Source organism: Amborella trichopoda, chromosome 13 (assembly GCF_054954075.1).
Source record: "Amborella trichopoda isolate Santa Cruz 75 chromosome 13, AtrichopodaSantaCruz75HAP2 v2.0, whole genome shotgun sequence".
NCBI lineage: Eukaryota > Viridiplantae > Streptophyta > Magnoliopsida > Amborellales > Amborellaceae > Amborella > Amborella trichopoda.
In genome coordinates, this window is record NC_142348.1 from 45987796 (window position 1) to 46010521 (window position 22726).

Below are 22726 nucleotides of genomic sequence, written 5' to 3' on the forward strand. Positions count from 1 at the left end.
ATTCAAGGATCAAAGATGTCGAATTTAGGAAAACCAGTTATTCAATTTAACATTTGGGCTGCAAGGTTTTAGCCCAGGTTGAGTTAATGAGGTAAAAGTGTGGGAGACTTATCCACTAATATGGTGGCAACTTAGGTCCTAGTACACTACAATCGTGGCAAGGCAGGGTACCCACAAGGATATTGGGGTGGCAAGGAGCCCAGATCCAACGAGTAGACCAGACCCGGTTCTGGCAGGTTGGGTCCAAGTTTAAATCTTAGACCTGCACATTATGAGGGTCCGGTCAGGTCCAAGTCTAGGTCCTACATTATATTCTCAGGTCCAACCAGTCCGGGATCTGATCCAACCTATTGCCACCCCAAGAAGGATGGGCCATCAAGGTCCAATGTCGAAAGAGTAGTAAAACATGAGGAGGCCATCGATGGTGTTGTAGGACTAGTGGCCAAGGTCATCGTGCTCCATGGACCAATGGGGCGTCTGGTGTGTGGAGACATTTACCTAGTCCAATTGGAGTAAAGAAGAGGAGATTTGGCAACTGGCTCTAGTACGAGGTTGGTGGTAAGACTAGAGTTAGCCTTCCTCTTGCGCATGAGGTGTGGCTGTCGACGAGCAACAAGAGTGATGAAGAGGACTTAGCAAGAGGCTTTGTTCAAGCAACATAATGACTCTTAGGCTGAGCCGTGCTTTAGGGACCCTGGTGCACATTGAATTTAAGATCGGAGAGGCTACCCCTTCCTTTGTATGGAACCTCCCAACAAAACAAACTACAAAGGCCCTGCAGATCATGTCCGGGCTTTTACTACTTTGGGGGATGTAGCTCTCTCTTCCATAGGCCCAATTCTTTCAACTAACAAACCTATAACACGAGTATCTTCAGCCTTAGACCGACCTCTAGGCTAGTGCATGTGAGGCTTGGATATGTGTGGGCTAGGGGAAAAGAACCTTGGTGTGAAGCTTTGGCAAGTAGTGCATAAACATGGCTTAAGTTGGTGGAATTGGCTAGCAAGTTTCATTAACCAATAATAATCATATATAACCGTTCTGTCAACCCCAAATAGTTGAAAAAACACTCAAATGATAATGATTATCTTCCAAATCTCGGTATACTGTCTTATTATTATACCATGTTCCTTTGGGGTTGAGGTGATTCTTTGTTATTTCTTTTTCATTCACTCCTTCTCTTTCATGTATTTTGCCCAGATCCCTTTTTTCTTCTAAACAAAAAGGTCGCGCCTTCTCGACTCAAAAACAAGCTTGTGTATTGGTCATAAGCTAAGAATGGGTGATTGCATACGTAATGGGAATGTGTGGGTATTAATATCCGTGTAATAACCATGCATATCTGAAATAACATCCATAACAGTAATGACCCATGAAGTGGTTGACCGCACCAGTAACCCCCCTCCCTCATCCTGCTCCCCATATGATTGGCAGGCCATTGATCATGGGCGGGATTGTATTGCCGGGCAGATGGCAAGAAATAATGGTGATGTAGGTCTTAGTGGGCACATTTAATTAATTGATAGTTCCCAAGTCTTTAGAGAGGGGGCGAGTTTTATGTAAGGTGCCCACATCATACCATAGAAGAAAGACGCACCTCTAAATTTTATTGAAAGATATAACTATGGTATTGGAAATCTTATTACAGCTTAAAAATTCATGCTGAACCCTAATAATGAAATTCAAAACTTCAAAAATGATGCAAACTGAGAAGATCTATAAACTCGTAAAATCCTAAAAATAAATAATCCAAATAATTTATTACAAGATGCACTATTTTGAAAACTTGTAATTCATTTTTATTTTTTCTTTATATCCATACATCTTAAAATCAAGATGATCAATTCGAAATTTTTCCTACTTCATTATAATCTTTTGTACTAGATTTTCGAGGCACACCTTACTTCTATAGTATTAACATTACAACATTATATAAACTTTTTTCCTAGGACAAAAGTTCTTATTGCTATAGTATAAGATTACAACATTATATAAACTTTTTTTCTAGGACAAAAGTTCCTGTACTGGGGGTTCTGCTTATCTATCCCAGCAAATCATTTACCAAATCCTTCCAGCTGATGTTAGATCCCTCCCTCCCTCCCCATCTGGGATTCCACTAGCCCCACGAAAAATGCTGCAATACCTCATTCCCTTTTTTGATCTCTCTCTGAGATTACACAGGCCCCACGAAAAATGCTGCAATATCTCCGTAGTAGTCCTAGAACTTTCTGGGATTACACAGACCCTACAAAAAATTCTGCAATACCCCTCTAGCAGTCCTAGAACTTTCTTCATCTCCCTTTAAGAGCATCCGGTTAATGCTATTCCATTGTTACAATGAAAGAGAGAGAGAGAGAGAGAGAGAGAGAGAGAGATCTTTCTGCAGTATACCAAGCAAGAGACCAGTAGAATGTGTGTGAGAGATAGAGAGAGAGAGAGAGAGATCTTTCTGCAGTGTACCAAGCAAGAGACCAGCTGAACGAGAGAGAGAGAGAGAGAGAGATCTTTCTGAAGTGTAGCACGCAAGAGACCAGCTGAACGAGAGAGAGAGAGAGAGATCTTTCTGCAGTGTACCAAGCAAGAGACCAGCAGAATTAGAGAGAGAGAGAGAGAGAGAGATTTAACCAAATTGGTATGGGAGAGAGTGTACAATGGTTGACAGTGCCCATTCGATTCTTAGAAAGTCCAGAAATCTCAGACCACCATGAGGCTTCAGCTTCAATCCAAAAGCATTCAACTCACATCAGAATTTAACAAAATCCAACTAATTTCAAAACAAGGAAATAGCTATAACAATGGCTCCTGAATCCTGGTTCCAAATTCAAGCCAAACAAAAGAACCCACACCACATAATGTACATTTATGGAACTAGAGATATTTTCTCTCTTAATTATAATAGCTCAAATTCAGGAGATCAGAAAAGGGAAGGCTTTCCTAGGGGTTACCATTTCAGAAAGAAGCACGCATGCTCTTTCAAGGCAAGACCTCAACAGTAACAATAAGAAAAGAAGAAATATATTGTACATTCTTATAAATAAAACAAAATTTTGATAATGTTACTATCAAAAAGATAGATAGCATTTCGATTAATTATTAAAAAAATAACAAAAAATTTCAGATCCAATATTCATGTTAGTGGATCCCGGATATTTACATGCTGATGTGGCGAGAAATGGAGAATACACATTGTGGGGAACACATGGAAGAGAGGGATTATTGTTACTTGTATTTCAGGTTCCAATCCCTCTTAGCCATCAGTGTGCCACTAGGAAGCACACCATGCAACCTGCCAATGCAAGTTCGAGTATTAAGAGAAAAATAAATATGAAAAACAACCCCAGCTACTATTTTCCCCTTTTTAGGGGCCACTTCACCAGTTTTTGATAAATAGTTCAAAATAACCCAACAACTAAAATACATTCAGAAAACAAACTACACCAAGAGACTGCCCACATAACCGAGGTATTTCAAGCTCACAACAGTACCATCTGTGTTTGGAAATAAACTTGCTTGTCCAGTTTTAGGGATATTTGAATGATGTAAGGAATATCCCACACGTTCGTTTCGTTATTCCAAGGAATGAAATTCAAACCTACAAGCTACTACTCAAGTAGGGTATGAATCACTGTTTCAATAAAAAGATTCAAGACTGAGAGTTATGGTGCAAGACTAAAAGCCCTAAATCGCTAATGTTTAGTCGCTGACAATGGACAAAAATAAAATACATAAAATAAAATGATTAGGGCACATTAGATCTATATGGCCATCATAACTCTGAGACCACAAGGTTAGGTGGGTCTATCACATACCACCAACACATTGATTGAACAATGACAAACCACATAATCACTATAGTTAGTAAGACCACATGCATAATGTTATATTTTTCCAAATAATTATCAGTAAATCAGCTAAACATTTAACATTATCAATTTATTTTTGTATACCGACTTAAGGCTTTTAGCGATAATTTTGCTAAGCACCTTCCAGATAACATTACAAAGACCAATAGATCTAGAATTGGTAATAGAGGGAACACCTTTTTCTTAGGAATTAGGGCGACGAATGTTGAGGATAATGGATTCTCTCTTGAAAGTGTCGATTATTACTTGACTAATTTTTGGGCCCTTTATGTACCAATGCATTTAGAAGAATTGGGCGGGAGGGGGAGTAAAAACTATTGGGTTCAGGTGACTTATATGAAATAAGACTCATGAGAGTGAATGTGATTTCATTTTTGAGGGGAATATGTTTTCTCCTATGGAAACTTGATAAGCGTAAGGAGCTTTAGATGAGAGGGAAATGGGTTGCAAAGTGCCAAGAAGGTTATTGTAGAAATTAATGGCTTCTTGGAAGATATTATATTTTCTTCTTACCGGTTGAGCCATCTTGCTTCTTAAGCTTGGAGATTGTGTGGGAACAACTTCTGGTCAATGGTTTTAGAGAAGAAGAATTTGATACACATAATTGAGAAAAATTGCCCAAACTTAAAAGGTTGGAACCTAGAAACTTTGTCATCCTAGAAGACATAACCTTATCAAAAGTCAAAACATGATCACCTCACCTTACAAATCATTAGTGCTAAATATTCAAACTACCTTGAACCACCATCAACACCTTAGAAAAAAACATACAACCTTTCTTTGCAGAAACCGATGAAAACAAGACACCCGACCCTTGTTAAATGAAACAATATTTGCAAATCCAAAAGCAATGGCGGACTTAGTATCAAAAGTATATCAACGTGTGTTAACTAGCTAAATTCGGATGGGAATTGGCAAGTAGAAAATACTCTATGTGGTCGGATTTGATCATCATCATCATCATCATCATCCAAGCCTGAACCCAACCATTTGGAATCGGCTACACGAATCATTTTCCGCCGTTCCGCTTCATAAAAGGTCAGACCCTCACTAAGACCACAAGTCACCGTGTCTTTTCTCACTACTTCCATCCATATCCTTTGGGGCCTTCTCCTGGCCCTTTTAGAGCCTTCAACTTAAGCCAAATCATCCCTCCTAACCGGTGCTCTTCTAGGTTGACACTGCACATGACTAGACCACCTAAGTCTACTTTCCCTTATTTTGTCGCCTACTGGAGGTAGTCCTAAGTTGTATTCATTTTGGATTCTATTCTTGTCTTGCCATTCACCCATCTCAACATCCTCATTCTAGCTACACTTATTCTATTGATATGTTGTTTCTTGACCACCTAACATTCCGTCCAATAAAGCATGGCTGGTCTTACAGCCGTCTTGTAGAACCCTTCAATTTTATTGGTATACGACGATCACAAAAGACTCCAGAAGCACAAATCCACTTCGTCCACCCAGCTTTAATTCTATGAGCAACATCTTCCTCGATCTCTCCTTTCTCATAGATTATCAACCAAAAATATCAAAAATAATCTCATTTAGGTACTTCTTGGCATCAATCTTAACTAATTTCTCGTTTCTACTTAATTTCAAGTAAACAAGACATGTTAACTCTCCTTTGTCTCATTGCATCCGCTAACTCCATACTCTTTACCTGATAGAATTCCTACATTCCATATGGCCAAATGAATCATATTCTCCTAAACTAGCTTCTTTAGCCGCACTCATCTAATATGGCACTCTAACTCTTGCCAACTTATTACGGCTACCGGGAATCATTGTGGCGTGTCCCCTTCAGGTAATGCCCTAACTAAGCCTGACTCATTTCTCACGTGCCGATACAGTGTGTCACTACAAGGACATGAGCAAATAAAGTTGGATCAAGATTCATAATAGGGATGTGGCAAAAGTTTTTTGTTGGCTGCCAACCTAACACAGCCCTCCTCATCTCTAATCTGAACTTGGGATCGGCATTGGCAGAGAAGGGATTCTAGAGTAACAAGAAGCATCATGTAGGTTTAGAAACGCATTCATAACCCTCCCATTTATAATGAGACATGGCCATTGGACCTTGGGTGATGATGACGTTGATAACTGGTTCACTTGTGTTCCCAATAATAATGGTCACTTCACTGTGCCCAAACAGTACCCTACTGGCCATAAGGAAGAAGTCAATCCACAATCCATTGTAGGGCTCCATAGTTCTCGTGGTTTGGTGTATCAAAAAAGGCTAGTCAAAACTGACAGTGAAAAAAATGGGGGCTCTAATTGGGTAATATATGTCATTTTTGCAACGCTGATAACAAGAGCCAGAATCACCTTTTTATTTCATGCAAATTTGTGAGCACATGAACAAAGTAATCTTGTGTGGATTCAATACTAATGCTATTGCAAGCTCAAGTATCTAAAGTTCAAAAGAAAATTTACAAACAAATACTTAGCAAAGATTTGGAAAGTCTAGCTCCCTGCCATTATATGGGTAATTTGGCAAGAAACAAATCAGAAGGCAAAAGAAGACTACAAGCAATAATTCCAAAGGGTTTTAAGGGAGATAACTTGGAAGATCAAAGACAGCAATATGTTATCTTATTCCCACCAAAGAATGACAAGTGAAAGAACTATTTATAGAAGATGGGAAGTCAAACACCCAAGCCCACTTGAGTAACATAAAATCCATATAGTGAGGAATTTATGTATATAGAAAAGAAAGAGTATATAGTGTGACCTTATCTTTGTACTTCTCTTTTCCACATATTAATGCAATGGATAGGACCGACTCAAACCCCTCTCTAATTTTTTAGCGGAAAAATGCAATGGAGAGGAAAAAAATATAAATTTTTGTACAGCATATAAGCTCACCTCAATAAACAAGTAAGTTAATTAGCAAAAAAAAATCGAAATTTTTGTACAGCATATAAGATCACCTCAATAAACAAGCAAGTTTTTGCTCCGCAACTTTCACTTTTGGATCTAGCTCTGGAGCCTCAGTCGATTGAAGAAAACCAAGAAGTGATACTCAGGTGCCCAGTACACAAATCCAACCATGGGACCTGATTTGATGTGCTGCGTATAATAATTTTACTCAGAAATACAAAGAAACTGATTGTATCATGCTGAAAGAAAATAAATACATAGATATACTATCCAAGCCCGTGTTTTTGCAATGATAACCCATGTAAAGTGTGCTGCAATGCACCACAACTCGCTATTGTATAACTGACTATTGAGATGAACAATTTCCCATTCAACTTCCCCAATAACTGCTTGAATGGGAGTTCAATTTGTCTCAACTATCCTTTTTATTTTCAACAAATGGTAAAGGTGACAGCCAGCACACTCTCTGTTTATATGTTGATACATCAAAGTACACGGCAGCAACCAAAACCACGGACCAGTCGGTCAAACTGGTCACCCACCTGATCCAACCAACCAAATTGCCAATTCGGCTTGCCCAACTCGGCCAATTTTTAAAAGAAAATGAAAAGAAAGAAAAAATGGAAAAAAATAAAGAAGAACATAAAGTCAAATATTTCATATTAAGTTAATACAAAAAAATGCCAAAAAGCATTTTTCTTTTTTCTTTTTTCTTTTTTTTTGTGAAAGAGGGAGTCCAGGCGAGAACCAGCCCAGAACCCAGCTTTTTCCGAGTTGACTCAGGCGGTTCTAAGTCGTTGCGTCGATTGTCAAAAATGAATGGTTGCAATAACATATTTCCATGCAGGCGGGAAAAGTCCATTTGTACCTAGGATCAATTCATCTCAACCATCGGCCATTGACAACAAACAGCTGAGGTGAGATGCAGCAAAATGTTTGTGTGCTGCTGCATCACAGCATATGGCGTGCTTGTGTGTGTAAAGAAAAAGAAAATGAATGATCAAACCAACATAATGCATACCTTTCCATCAAGAACCACCAACTCACCATCAACCCACCGAGGATTTTTAAATCCAGGTTCTGCAAGCCTTCCCTGACCCTTGTATCTAGCAACCTGAAATGTTAGTAAATTTATTTGGTTCATAACGCCTAAAAGTATTGGAAACAGATGATACTTCCCTAGAAATTGTTATGAGAAAACATACCACCCCAAATTCTTCAGGGATGATACCCTTATGCGGCATCTGATTTCTCTTGCCAATCTTTGCACGGAATGCTACCTGCGAAACATGTGTTGCACTAGTGAGAAGAATATCTAATTTAGCACGTAAATGTAACCTTCTTATATGGGAATGTACGAATATATCCATTATCAATCCAATATAAACAAGTACATTGGGTTCTTCAATTCCTGAAACTTATGTGTCACAGATCCTAAAACTTGCTGCACATACACTATCTGAGCTGCTTGTGTGATGCAAGTTGACATAACTTAAATGGGTATCTATCAAGAAAACAAAACTGATGCTCAAGAGAAGTCCTTGAGCTGGTAACCTTTTCATCCTGAAACGGTGCATAACACTGGAATGTTTTTCATGGTTTCTGAAAATAATGGAAAGTCAAAGCCTATTTCTCTTTCAATAAAAGAAATACAGCAGACCTATTGCCTCTAGCCCTCAAATTTGAAAAACATCGCATATTGTTGTGAATTTGTACATAATGCCATTTACCACCTCCAGATCAGGTGATATTGATCACATTATTAGAAGGAAAGCTTGTTATTTCTTGCCATTCAGATAAACTATGGTACTCCTAAAATAAGAACCAATCTCCTGAGCCTCCACTATTTCATCCTCCTAAATGAACATTGATGCAAAAATACCTTCTCCATATGAAAATTCGCTATAGAAAGATTAACAGAAAGAAACAGACGAAACCTAGAGCATACCTGACCAGCCGGTACATAAGGATCCCCTGTCAATTTTAAAGCCTCGACATACTCATAGAATTCCAAATCCCGAGACTTTGAAATAGTGCCATCCTCAGGCCACTGACCAAATCTACATCTTAGATTAATGACTTCTGAGGAATGAGGCCCATGTGCGCCAATGTACAATCCTGTTATCATTATCCACTTGGCTATTAGCTGGGCCCTTAGACTTTGAAGCATAATTTGTTAAGCTAAAGCTAAAACTAAGGATAGAGCAACACCATCTAACACAAGTAACATCCTTTCTTTGAGGTTTCCAAGTGTAAGTAGTCCCAAAAACAGAAAGTAGTACTGTATTAGTACTTCATAGTCTTAGCAGCAGTAAAGCATTTCTGAAACGGACAAAGTAGATAGAGGAAATGCCAATTATCTAACATCCATGCATGAGAATAGCAGCAGGGGGGAAATCGTACAAACTTGCTCATATTTAAAGCACAAATCCTGACTCTCAAACCCCTCAAAAGAAATGCTAAGCCTATGTTGATGGGATGAAATTGCCAATTAAAATCCAAGTTCCCCAGAAACAGACGTAGACAAGGTATGATTCGAGACAATATGGAAATTTGCGCAGTGGGAAACTATCTAGGAGTTTGTTATTGAAACATCAAAGGATGAGAAATAGAACATGCAAATCCGCAGCCACTCCAGTGAAATGTGAGATCATACAAGAATGGAAATAGCAATAACTATGAGGGTCTAAAAATGTTTACCACTAAGGGGATCTGAAGTTGTTGCAGGTATCTCAATGCGGTTAAAAACAGTACATCCAGATAGATCTTGTCGATTTTGTGCTTGTTTAAGAGCCAGGTTTATAAAATCTCCAACATCTCTGATCACCTATAAAATAAGATGCCCCTAAATGCATGTCAAATTCCATAAAAATACAAACCAGCCCAGTCAAGCCAAACCAAAGCTTAAAATGCCAAGATTATATTTTATTGCAAGCAAATGCCTTCACCTTACAAGAAAAAAAAGGAATCATATACATACACGTTGTTTCATACATTTGACATTTTTGACATACATCTTGTACTGCTCATACAGATATTTTATACAGATACTACCACAACCAAAAAACAAAAAACAAAAAAACTATATTGTCTAAGGAGAAAGTAGGGTACAGAGCTCCACAATTGTCCAGGTACGTGCACAAAAACGCTACAGCTCCTGGCTGCACTTGGAAAATATTTTCAGAAATTCAGGATAGACTCAGGACAATTTCCAAAAGAATTCAAAGCACTTAGGTCAATTCAAAAGTATCACATGATTTAGCCATTTCAAGGGATGTCAAGGCTGTTCCCGTCATTATCAATCGAAGATGGGGGTCATTAGTAACCTATATGAAAGTTAAAGTGTGTTTCAATTTCCTGAAGAAAATAAGGAACTCTTTTGTTATTCTCCCAATAAATCAAAAGTCAAACTAACCTTCACAGGAATCTTCTCACCAGTGACAAGGACCTTTGTAAAATCAGAGGTGACGCGAGTAAGACGGTCCTGTGTAGTGAGTCTAGAACTTTTTTCTGATGAATTTAATCTTTTTACTCCATATTCCGACTGGGCATTGTCTTTCTTTATACACAATGAGAATGATGAATGGTTCCTTTTAGCTAGGGTAGCAGGTACCCTAACTGGGGTTTTGGAAGATATGCCACTGGACATCTTTTGCACAAGACCACCGATCACCAGCTTCACAGCTATTTCACGTTGATCTTCGCTAAAATCACTATCCTCGTCAACATCCAATTCAATCTCATCACTTCCACTCTCAGCATTAACTTCAACTTCCTCAACTGAACCCAAACTAGCCTCCATGTCATTTTCTTCGTCTTCTTCGTCCATTATTTGCTCAAAGACCTTGGAAATTAAGTCCCTGTCCACCTTTCCTGGTGCAATTACCTTCACAACTTTCACCTTGCCACCTGGTATCATATCTCTCAAAATATTCAGAATTTTAGTCAGACCTTCATCAGCCATATCAACGTCATCATCCTTCTCCTCGCCATCTTCTAACTCTTCAATATTTTCTGGAATGACGAAATCAGGTTTCACTTCAACATTACCATTTAATGGATCCACTTTACAAGCATCTGTAGGTTTGGTTACTGCGGTTGACATATCCCCTCCATTATCTGTATTCCGGCTCAAGTAGACTGCCTGGAGAAAACATCAAAGAATTTTTGCTTAGAGTTAATAGTACGCACTAATAAATGATGCACATGTTTTATCTTTTCATCATCCTATGCATTAATGTGTGAGGTTATTCAACCATCCACCACTCTATCATTCTAAGTCCACCAATAGAGTGGTGTAGACTAAAATAACCACATGAACACTCACACATGTCACGCCCATACATGGGTGCACACAAACACATAAGTTCAAGTGACCATAACAACTTTCGGAAAGTACAAAAAATTTCTGAACTATCAGTATGAGTGTACATCCTAGACAGATCCTAAAAAGAGAAAGACCATGTTCCCTTTTTAATGAATCACCATGAATATCCATTTATACAGAATGCCAAGAAAGGAAAGTATAGAAACAGAGTTACTTCAAAAAGGCAAAAACAGAAAGAAGGCACATGATAGCCTGTTCACCTTCAAGGAAGCCGGAGGATATTTCTTTGAACCAATGATTTAAAAAGCGGATCGGTGACCCGGATCGGGCACTTCAAAAACCGATCCGGATCGGCGAATCGACGATCCAAATCGAGAATCGGCTGAATCGGTTGGATTAAAGCTTCAAAAAAATCTGAATTTTTTTTAAAAATTCATTATAAATGTTGTTTTTAGGAATCCAATAAAAAATGAAGGTACTACATTATTAACTTTCATTTTTTTCATCAATTTGTGAATATTGAGATGCTGTTTCCCTGTATAAACTTAAGTATTAAATTTGCATCACATAAAAAAACAATCATAGCATTATCACGGATAAATATATAATTATACATGGACTATAATAAAGAGTAGACTAAATCAATAAAAGAATGGCCATTAAAATCTCGTTTTGGCGAAAAACCCTAATCCGCTAAAAAAACCCAAATTATTACAACCAAACTAACTATAATCCAAAATTATTACAACTTAACTAATTATAATATTATATACTGAAATTATAATTATTAGTTTACATTTTATAATTATTTTATTAGATAAATAATAACAAATTAACAATATTTTATAATATTATCTAATTTAAAATGTATTATTGACAACTGTAAAAAAAATAGTACATTACATTATTTATAATGTAAAAATTAATAAATAAAATAAAAGATTTGGTTATCAATGTAAAAATTAATAAAATGCGTACAAATTTTGGAAAAAGCGCTTTAATTTATTATATGCCCAAGGAGGAACAAAAATTAGCTCAAAAAAGGATTACTATTATATGGCCCAAGAGGGGATTCGAACTTGAGATGTCAAAGTAAATAATATTAGTGATAACCATGCCGATTCCTGAGTCGAACCGGGCGAGTCCGGTTCAACTCGACGTTTTTTTAAACACACTGGTTTTACGTGAATAGGAAGGAGAGAGGTGGCTAATGAGTATTGGGTGTGAAAGTGAAGTAAAAGAAACGAAAGCCACGAGGCGTTTATTTGAGCGAGGAGGGTTGGACGAAAACGAAAGTTACGAAATCTTAACACGAAAAGAAACAACGAAAAAGGGTAAAGGGGGTGTTTCTTTTGTGGGTTTTATTTAGTGGGTTCTAGTGAGAGAAAGGAACAGGGGAATGGGAGAATGAGAGGGATAGCCGTGCGTCGTGAGAGAGAGAGGGGGAAGGCGAAAGCAGGCCGTAAAGGAAGAGGATGGGGAAGCAGCGTGAGCAGGCCGCGAGTTGTTGGTGATGGGGCAGCAGCGCGAGACGCTCATGGTTGCAAGTTGGCAGAGATGGAGCAAGGACGGAGGCCGCGAGATCAGGTGCAGGGAAATGAGGAGGTGTAGGAGGATGGAAGAGAATGGCGGAGGCGGAGGTTGCAGCAAAGGAAAAGAATGAGTAAGGCGGAAGTTGCAGGTTGGAGTAAAGGGGTGAGATTGGGAGAGGCGGAGGTTGGTCGTGACTGTAATTTGTGATGCCAGAGGAAGGTCATGGCTGCAATTCGTGATGGCGGAGGAAGATAATGGCTGCAATTTGTTGCCTCCTGGTTGCAGGAAGTTAGAGAAAGAAAGAAGCAGAGTGGATGGGAATCGCAGAGATTATAGAGAGAGAGGGAGCAGTAAGCTAGAACCGGGCTAGAATCGGCTGGGAACCGCTAGAACCGGGTGGGAACCGCTGGAACCGAGTGCGAACCGGTGGTTCTGCTCTAGAACCGGGCAGTTCCCGGTTTTGTACAAGAACCGACACGGTCTGTGCCGATTCCCGAGTCGAACCGGGCGAGTCCGGTTTGACTAGGCGTTTTTTTAAACACTGCTTTGAACAGATGTTCCATAATTTTCTAGAGAAAAGAAAAAGAACATCAAGAAAAAATTTTATTAAATAGAGGTTTCATGATAATCCTCAAAAAAACAAGGGCATATTGGTCCATGAAGGTTATGTGGTGGCTGGGGAAATTCGGGTATTTCCATTGTCTAACCACAAACTACTTCAAACACAACAGATTCTCAAATTTGGTATAGAGCATAAATACACAGAAAAAAAAATACCTGCAGCTTGTATTCTCCTTCATTGTTTACAGTAACATATATTTCAAACAAAGGAACACCACGTGAAGCCGTAGCTAACTGCCTGATAGAAAAGACTTAAATAAATATCCTACATAGTCAATAAAAACTTTACAATAGAGTCAAGTAAGTCATGCAGCATGATTGACAAAAATTAACCTCTTAGACTGTGCATGTCCCCTCATTTTCATCAGACATCCAATTTTTTTCTTTTTTTATTGCTATATATAGTGGTACAAGAATGAAACCCAAATGCATTAACGATCAAATCAGCACTAAAATGTTCAAAATCTAATAAACCAAATCCAAGATAATCAGGTCTCATAATACAAGAAGCATTACCGTCCCCATGGTGTTGTGGATTTTGTGTGAATACAGCCACTTTCTGCAATCAGGAGCCAACGGTAATACTGGAATCTATCTCTTAACATCAGCATATTCTATGGTCCATGTGGTTAGGGGTGATTTTTTTATTGTGCTCACATAGTGGATTTTAGAGGAGGGCTTCCTTTAATGGCTTCAGGATGAAAATGATCATAAATTAACAATTCACCTGCTCACTACTCACACAGGCAAAAGTAATATCAGGGGCTTGACAGTCTCACAAACCCATGATCAACCAGTTGATCAGGTAAAAGGTTGTCAAGACAGTCTTCCCTCATGGGAATGTAAAGTACTTGATGTAAATCGTCTTCCCTTTTCAATTATCAACTATCTATATGTGCAAGCAGCCAGCGTACATTTATGTACACATCATTCCCTCTGTCAACGTCTCAAAGATGATATGGATGTCATTGGTGAAGACAAAGTAATTAATGTGCATGCATACGTCAAGTGAAAATGCCATTCAATCTACACACATCAATCCAAAGCACACATGAAGCATGCACTTACATATTTGATTGAACCTCGGTGAGGGGTATGCTGTTTTTAAATCAGGAAATACGCAATCAGCCATAGTTAGGGCCTGTTTGCATGACATAATTCTATCAGGAGTAGACTATCTTATGTTAAAAACTTTTTTCGGTAATTTTCAGCAATTTTTAGCTACTTCTGGATAAAAACAAGTGATTTTCAGGAAAAAAAATTCTCTTGAGTAACATAAAAATAACTTCTCAAAAGGATAAACTTTTATGTAGAAGTGCCTATAAGTTTATCTCAGATAGTTTTGTGATGGACAGTACCAAACAACAGATTATTCATTATCAAGATTAAATTTATTGAAGTAATGAATTATCAATGATGACAAGTACATCCAGTGTTTCACAAGTCAGCTCGGGCCAAGGAATCAGCCCCGGCCCGAGCTGAGCTACTCGGACTCGACTGAGCAGGAGGCACTTCAAAAAGTAAAAAGAGAAGGCCAAAAAACTAAAAAAAGAAGGGGAAAATGAAAAAAGAGAAGGGGGTGGGTGTTTGGCAACATGCCCAGAGAAGATGAGAGCTCTCGGCACGTGGCCTCCCTCTCACCACGTCTTTCCTTCCCACAGCCTCCCCCTCTCTCTCTATCCGATTTCCCCCTCTCTCTCTCTCTCTCTCTCTCTCTCTCTCTCTCTCTCTTCCTCTAGCGAATCTCTTTCTCTCAATCTCCACGGCACAGGAACTCCCTCGCTTTCTCTGTCACTGCACCAGTTGTTGCCTCCTGCCCCCAAAATCTCTTTTTCCTGCTTCTCATATCCCCAAATAACTCTCTTTTGTCTCTAGACTCTTCAACAGTTTTTTCTCTTTTTCTCTCTAAGATCTTGGTAACGGTTGTGAGTGGATTGGAGCTGTTCTCCATAAAGGAAGAAGGAAGATGAACGAGGAAGAAATGAAGACAGGAAAAGGAGAGAGAGAAAGAGATTCATGGGTTGCTTCTCACCAAAATTTCAGAACCCTCTCACTCTCTTGAACTCTTTCTTTCTCTAAGATTTTGGAAGGAACAAGGATAAAACACAGATTTCTATCTTTTTTAGATTTTTTAACAATTTTTTTAGATTTTTTGAGGGATTTTTTGGTTAGGGCGAGTTGGGCACCTAACTTGGCCACGTCACTAGGGCGAAGCTGAGTCACTTGGCAGTGTCCGAGTGAGCTCGGACGAGTCACTGCACACTGAGTACACCAAAAAGGGCCCTAGAAAATAACTTAAGGGGAGAAAGAAATAAAGAGACACCCTAAATAGGACTTTTCTTCTTGATAAACACCTGGTCCTGGACATCCTGTAATTTACCTTAATGCCACATTTCTGTAGTAAGCTATACTATGAAATGCTTCATTCTTTATTTTTATGGATAGGAAAATTTAACTATATTTTCCCTCTTACATAATGGCCAATTAAATAATCCAAAACAATGCTTCAGCAAAGTTATTCATTTGCTATTATACGCATCTTAATACAATCAAATAACTGATTTTGACTGGCAGTGCATTCAATAAAATTTTAAAAATAAAAAATAGGAAATACATTAATTATTGGATTGTCGTTTTGACTTAAAACAATCTCACAAACAGTAAGATTACTATGTTTTCAGTTTCGGAGCAGCCCTATGTCATTGATGTTACAAAACACTACCAGTATTACTTTGTTTCAGTTTCAGACCACCCCAATGTCTTCCTAATCAACTTTTCCATTCCCTTAGTCCATGTATGAGTTCAAGAAATATCTAGTATGCCTAAAACTCCTACCTTAATCCAATTCTCCCAGAATTTCCCCTATCCCCTTCTCCTTCCTTCCCTTCATTCACAATTGAATAAGTGAATTCAAATTCTGTAACTTACACATGAAAATTTTATCCACTTGCCTGGAACTGTAACTTCTGGCAACATATCTTCCGTGTGCACTACTAATGTGGAAGATGCGCCCATAAGGATCGGTTGAATCTTCTGAAATTCCAGCCCACCATCCCACCTGGAAAAAATAAAATAAACAAAAGCAGCATGTGACATTAATTACAAGAGACCAAAAGGAGTACGCATATCAAATTCCTCCCACACAAACCTAGAAAAATATTAATGAATCAGAAATTATGAGTCTGACACCCAAAAAATTCCTCTTCACATTTACAAAAAGTTTCAATTTCCAGAGCACATTCCTCTCAATGTGAGCCAGGCACACACCTGAATAATCTCCAAATTAATAAGACATAAAGAAGGCAGACAACCATTGGAATATGTAGCCTAAGTTCTTGTTTTGGTAAAAGGAAGTTCAATCAAAGTTATACTTGGTGTGTATTTGGATCAACATACTAGTACTGTTGTAAAGTTCTTTTTCTTAAATTTCTCAACACATTACTTCTGCCGTAATCTTCACTTTTCTTAATTATTACCCTGTAATTTTATTTCCAAATTAAATTTTTTATGTTAGTTCCATTTCCATTTTCCCTGCAACCCTTACTACAATCAGAAAAAGTTCAAAAGTAGATAGCTACAATGTATGATTATAAAAAATTAATTGTCTATACTCCACATTTGGTTATCTTTCTCAAGGAGTGACTCTCCAGTGAAGGATGCATGACAATTGCAGAACATCAGAATTAGATATACACCTAGCTAAAAGAGAACCACACCAATGGTAATACCCATGACCAAGGCATCAATATATTATATGTAGGGATTTAAGGGACATAGAAAAGTGAGAGTGTTGCTAGAATATCAACCAAAAAAAAAAAAGTACAGGACCATGAAAAAAAGATGGTGTTCATTGAGAATCAATACTAGTATAAGCTCTTAAAAGACATGCCCAAGGTTTTATATATAGACTAAAGATTTTTTTGAGAGAAATATAGACTGAAGATAATCACCAAAAAACAGAAAATGCAAGCATTCAAAGCCATAAATGCAGACAGATCTAGCCAACAGATCAAAGCTGGTGAACTTTTATCCCTAAGCTTAAATACTCTACTTGGGCTCCAGGCTCAGGCCCTGCCCAAGAGAGTAATTTGGGTGAGTCCACAGCTTAAATACTCTGCTTGGGCTCCAGGCTCAGGCCCTACCCAAGAGAGTAATTTGGGGGAGTCCAAGTGGACTCACCCGAGTAGTGTCCAGGAATGAAAATGCCTTAGAATAAAAATCAGAAAAAAATAAAAAAAATGGAAAAAAAGGAAATATATATATATATATATGTGTGTGTGTGTGGGGGGGGGGGGGGGGGGGGGGGGGTTGGGGAGAGAGAATTTGAGAGGAGAGATAGAGAGAGAGAGAATGCATTTGAACAGAGAGAGAAACTCTGCTGGATAGCGAAGAGAAATGAAAACAGGCAGATTTCGGCCAGATTTCTTGCCCCCTTTTAGAGAGAGAGAGAGATGAAAAGGATGGCAGATTTGTGCCCCCTTTTAGAAAGAAAGAGAGATGAAACAGGAGGTGCATTTCCAATCCCCTTTTAAAGAGAGAGAGAGATAATGAAAAAGGAAGCAGATTTCTCCCCCATTTAGAGAAAAGAGAGATATGAAAAAAGGCGGCAGATTTCTGGCCCCCCATTTAGAGAGAAAAGTGAAACAAGGAGGCCCCCCTTTTTTATGAACAGTACTGGTCAGAGTATGTATGCTTTCCCATATACCGGAGCAGGCAGATCGGAACTCACCTCAGCTACCAGCTGCGGCCAAGTAACTCAGCTGAATCAGAGATGACTCAGCTGAGTTTTCGAATACTGTTTTTATCAGTCCATACAGTTATGTTCAGCTATTTTTTGTAAGACAAATCATATTAAACCTTCAGAGATTTATATGTGCACCAAGCCTTTCAAGACAGCAAAGGAGTTGAAACTAATGCATAAATGTTCATATGAACAATTGAGAACTATATGTGCATGGGAACTGCAACTTTGAAGTTTAAAATAAAACATTTTCATCAGAATTTGAAAATTCAGATCAGTCCAACTGGACTCGCCAAAGCCACTCAGGCATGCAAGGTTCGGAGCCCAAAACCATACACATGGGAACCATTACTTCATAACTCTTTTGGACAGACTCAGTCGAGTCTCTAACAAACTAGGCCGAGTCAGTCAAAATGACTCAGATTCAGGACCCCTCTGTGTTCTGACCCCAGTCCATGTTTTCTAATACTGAATTTCATCATCAAATCTTTCTGTTCCAATTCAGAATAAAGGCAGGATACAAAATAAGATTAACCCACCATTATTGATGAAAGTAAGATGCCCAATTGAAGAAACAAACAAAGCACTTAGTGATGCATTCAGAGTAGGGAGGTTATACCATAATCCAGGAGTATAGTGCACCTTACTCCAATGGGCATCCACCATGCTTTCCAGTTTATGGACAGTGGAGATTGATGGCTGTGGGACGCATCATAACATTTATCCAGATATAGTGAATTATCATCCATATGTCTATGACAATGGATGGGGGAAGCCCTTTGGACTTTGGAGCATTATATATTATATAGGAATATGGACTTCCCTTTCATTTCATGCCCATCCAAAAATATTTAATGAATGAAATTCAGTGCAGATAACTGAAACAACTTTTCCCCAGAACAGTGCATATTCAAGATCCCTTCAGTAAACTTACCAATCCAGCACCAGCATTGTCTCGAATAAAAGCAGCATCCTCATAACGCTCTTCTTTCAATGCTTTCTGGAAGCGTAAATGAGTTTAGTTTAACATTACTGTTAAACAGATAATGCAAGAAGAGTATAAAAGTAAAAAAGTCTCTTACATTTAGACGAGATAACACTCTGCCGACAGTGTCATTAACCGCTGCAGCAGCAATTGCCACTTTAAGTTTAGCAGCCTCATTGTAATCCTCTCTCTGAACTGCATCTCTAAGTTGTGCCTGCTCAAAAGAATTCAAATTCGAGAAATTCTTGGTAGATGTTTCATTTACAATTACATGCAGTACACATTGGAAATCATTTTAAAAAAAGACAAGAAAACGGACAATTCATAAAAGCACTCCCATTTTTAATTATAGCAAATGCCCAAACCTTTTCAAACTCTAGCCAATATGCAATGTCACATATAGGATTAACATACCAAAATGCCCAGAAGACATTCTAGAACGATACTATCGGACACATGGTGAGGAGGTAAATTTTGCCTATGCACTAAAGCAAAAGAACACTTCAATGCAAGAGAGGACACGATAGATGCTAGTTTGCAACTTCATACCATACTGATTGAAGCAATTCTCGAGAAAAGAAAATAACACCCATAAAACATTCCTTTTACTAGCTACAGTGATTTTGTAAACTTTTCGAAATTCAAGTCTGTAAAGGAAAGGTACATCCACGATCGACCCAGGGTGCATAGAAGACTTTTTATTTTTTCGTTGAATGTGCGGGTACATTGAAGAATTGTAATAACATCCGAAAAAATCCAGGAGGTGCATTTTGGTATGCTCTCAGGAGATGGAATACACAATAGGATCTCAACCCTTATTGGGCCACACAAAACTTCAACCCCTACACCATCATATATAATTAGATTAAGAATGCAGCAATCATAAATCTTACAAAAGGGAAATTTATCGAAATACACCTAAGTCAATTGAACATTTCACCCATATCATTTGACCATATTTCAAAAATCCCATCAAAATACACAAGTTCATGAGTTGGAATAGTTGAAAATAGGTAAATTCTCCAACAAAACCAATCTGATATACTGCAACAGGACATCCAATACTCAGATTGTTGACAAATGCTAAGGTTTCATTGCCTTAGTTGGAGGAATAAAAGCAAAGCTCACAAAATGCTGGTCCAAAAAGAAGAAAAAAGAAGGACTACTGAATCAAACTTGACTCACCTAAGATAAATCAATTCAAGCGAGTTTCAGCTTTTGGACACTAGTTTTACCAAGAAAGCTCAACCAATTATTTTGAACAGGGCAACTTTCACTTTTAGGATTTCTCAAATTTTCAGAAAAGACTTCCGTAGTCTATAAACACTTGCAAAACTGGTAAGCACAAGTTGCGTGCCAAGTCGCGTGCCAAGTCAGCTTTCACTTGGCCTGTCAAACAGAGTATGACTTCAGAGGTTGTCTTTAGGAATGAATTTAAAACATATGAAAATGAACCAATGTGACTTATCTCCTGGCTACAGAGACAAGAGGAAGGAAGGTTTATGACTTGTTTCTTTTTTTCTTTCTTCACCAAACATAAGACTATGGTACATTATATTTTTTCCCCATAAATTCTAGTAAGGATTGAAAGGATGTCTGGGTCCTTAATTTATGACCTTTCTAAGGAGACAGAGTCTGTTCTACTTCTAGAAAAATCTCTAGCCCCTACAATGACAGTTCTAGTTTAATAGGATCACTATCACCATTTCCTTGTGATAAAAAATTCTCCTAAAGAGATACCATGGCTACTTGATAAGGATGCCATTCTGCGGTAAATATTTTTCAATGGGTCGTCTTAAAACGACATATAAAACCAACAGGAGAGTAAATCGAGCAATAGCTTTTTGGTAGACCAAAAGTGCTTTATGGAGGCCTTATGCCCTTATCCACCCACGACCATCTAGCTCATCTTGAGAATGTACTTTTTCTTGTTCCCAATATCAATGTACCTTTTCTTGTTCCCAGTATCAATTAACTTTTTCTTGTTCCCAGTATCAATCTATAGAATGAATCATATACACATGGATACAACTTGATACCCAAAAATAATTCAATCCTAATCAAGAGGGATCGATTTTCTGAAAATTTGATCCCATCTAAGTACCCTTCCAAGGTACGTATCTTCTAAGACAAAATTAAACTCCTATTGGAATTCGCCCAAAGGGACCACAGATACATAATTCTTGCTGATTATATAAGGCACCATAATTCATAATTAGCGCCCTACCAAGCGTACGGCTAGTATGCATTTCAAGAAAGGAAAGAAAAATAGATAGAGGTGAGCGAGAGATGCATGGCCAGAATAAACACGAATTACCTTCAAAACGGATACCAGCTTCTCCTGCTCCTCCACTTCCTTGAAATGCCTCTTCCACCTCTCCCAATCCCAATCCCCACAATCCTCCTTTTCAGTATTCACAACCTCCATTGATGAATTCCTCTGCTTCTCAAAATAATCATGAAACCACTTACTAGCACTCCTCGCTGCCTGTAAAAATGGATCCCCCATTTTAGCAGCCATGGCCTGCAAGTCCCAGCCAGATTCAGGCAATCCACTGCCTGCATCCAGCGATCCATGGCCAGAATTCTCATATTCTGGCGAAATCTCCGACCTTTCACTCCGACATTTCCAAATAGAAGAATCAGAGGATCGGGAACGAAGACAAATGCTCCGAGAAGAAGTGAATGTCTGCTTCAATGGCGGAGAGAGTGAGGCAGAGAGAAATTTGGGGTTTCTCGGACAGCTCGATACAAATTTAGGGTTTTGAGAAGGGAAAAAAGGCTTTATGTGGAGAAATTTGTGGTAGCTAGGGTCCGGTCTCGTGAAGAGAAACGCCATCAAGATGGAGCCACCAAGCTTTTCTCGGAAAATTCGAAGAGAGATAAATTGAGAGGAACAGAGAGAAAATAGAGCGAAACTGAACAGTTATACGCGCAACGTGGATAAGGTTGGAAAAATCCGATGATAAATTAAAGGGAAAAATTTATATAGAGCTGAGGCTCGGAACAATCAAATTTGAGCATACCTCAAAAATTTCATTTGAAGAGGTTTTTTTTATGTCTAAATGTCTTTAAATTCATCTCGACATCAAGATGCATAAACATGATAAAAAAAGATAGATTTGAAGTGTTAAAATAGTATATTTTGTAACGTATTTTTTGATCGTTAATTTTTAATATTTTCAAGTTTTCATAGATATGATGATCTACATTATGTTTTAAGCTTTAAACTTTATAAATAAATGTAAAAATATATTTTAACGCTATCACAACGATTTCTAGTATTGAAACTATATTTCTCGATACTATTTGAAGGTAGGCTCTAATTTGATGGTTTAGAGCCTAGGCTCTACACAAACAACACCCTAAATTTAAAAAGGAAAAAGGTTCTATAGAGTCCAAGCTCTAAACAATCAAATTAGAGCTTCCCTCAAAAATTTCATTACAAGAGGTTGTTTTGATATCAAAATATCCTTAAATGCATGGACAAGAGAAAAAAATAGATTTCAAGTTTTGAAATAATGCATCTTATAATGCATTATTTGACTGTCAATTTACAAGATTTTTAATTTTTCATAGATCCGCTCGATCTACACTCTTTTTGAATCTTTAAATTTTACAATTAAAGATAAAAATATATCTTAAGACAATCAAATAAATTTCCAATATTAAAACCACATTTATTTGAAGGTACACTATATTTTCATTGTTTAGAGCCTCGGCTCTATACAAACCACACCCATGACTAAAATGTAATCTTTTAAAACATGC

At 38.0% G+C, this 22726-nt stretch overlaps 1 protein-coding gene across 3 annotated transcripts; it reads right to left on the minus strand.

The window, feature by feature from the left end:
- Window positions 1-1931: 1931 nt before the first annotated feature.
- On the minus strand, window positions 1932-21853 carry EX1 (UvrB/UvrC domain protein (DUF3506)). Of its 3 annotated transcripts, XR_016046784.1 has the most exons (13): window positions 21273-21853; window positions 19053-19169; window positions 18905-18970; window positions 16177-16287; window positions 13386-13463; window positions 10164-10892; window positions 9449-9575; window positions 8697-8866; window positions 7954-8028; window positions 7770-7862; window positions 6799-6937; window positions 2651-2716; window positions 1932-2563 (listed from the first exon to the last, which is right to left on the minus strand). XR_016046784.1 is itself a non-coding variant. In XM_088854805.1 (12 exons), the coding sequence occupies exons 1-11, from the start codon at window positions 21792-21794 to the stop codon at window positions 6845-6847; spliced, it is 2181 nt and encodes a 726-aa protein (XP_088710931.1). In that variant the 5' UTR covers window positions 21795-21853; the 3' UTR covers window positions 1932-2716; window positions 6799-6844. The 3 variants fall into 3 exon arrangements, 2 of the variants coding, with proteins under 2 accessions (XP_088710931.1, XP_088710930.1); XM_088854805.1 differs by having other exon boundaries at window positions 1932-2716; XM_088854804.1 differs by lacking the exons at window positions 1932-2563; window positions 2651-2716 and adding an exon at window positions 3007-3286.
- Between the last annotated feature and the right edge of the window lie 873 nt (window positions 21854-22726).

Coding starts and splice junctions, on each gene's coding strand:
- EX1 (XM_088854805.1), bottom strand. CDS start 21,794: ATGGCGTTTCTCTTCACGAGACCGGACCCTAGCTACCACAAATTTCTC. Junction 18,971..19,052: donor GAGTGTTATCTCGTCTAAAT/GTAAGAGACTTT, acceptor TTACGCTTCCAG/AAAGCATTGAAAGAAGAGCG. Junction 7,863..7,953: donor TCCCTGAAGAATTTGGGGTG/GTATGTTTTCTC, acceptor CTAACATTTCAG/GTTGCTAGATACAAGGGTCA.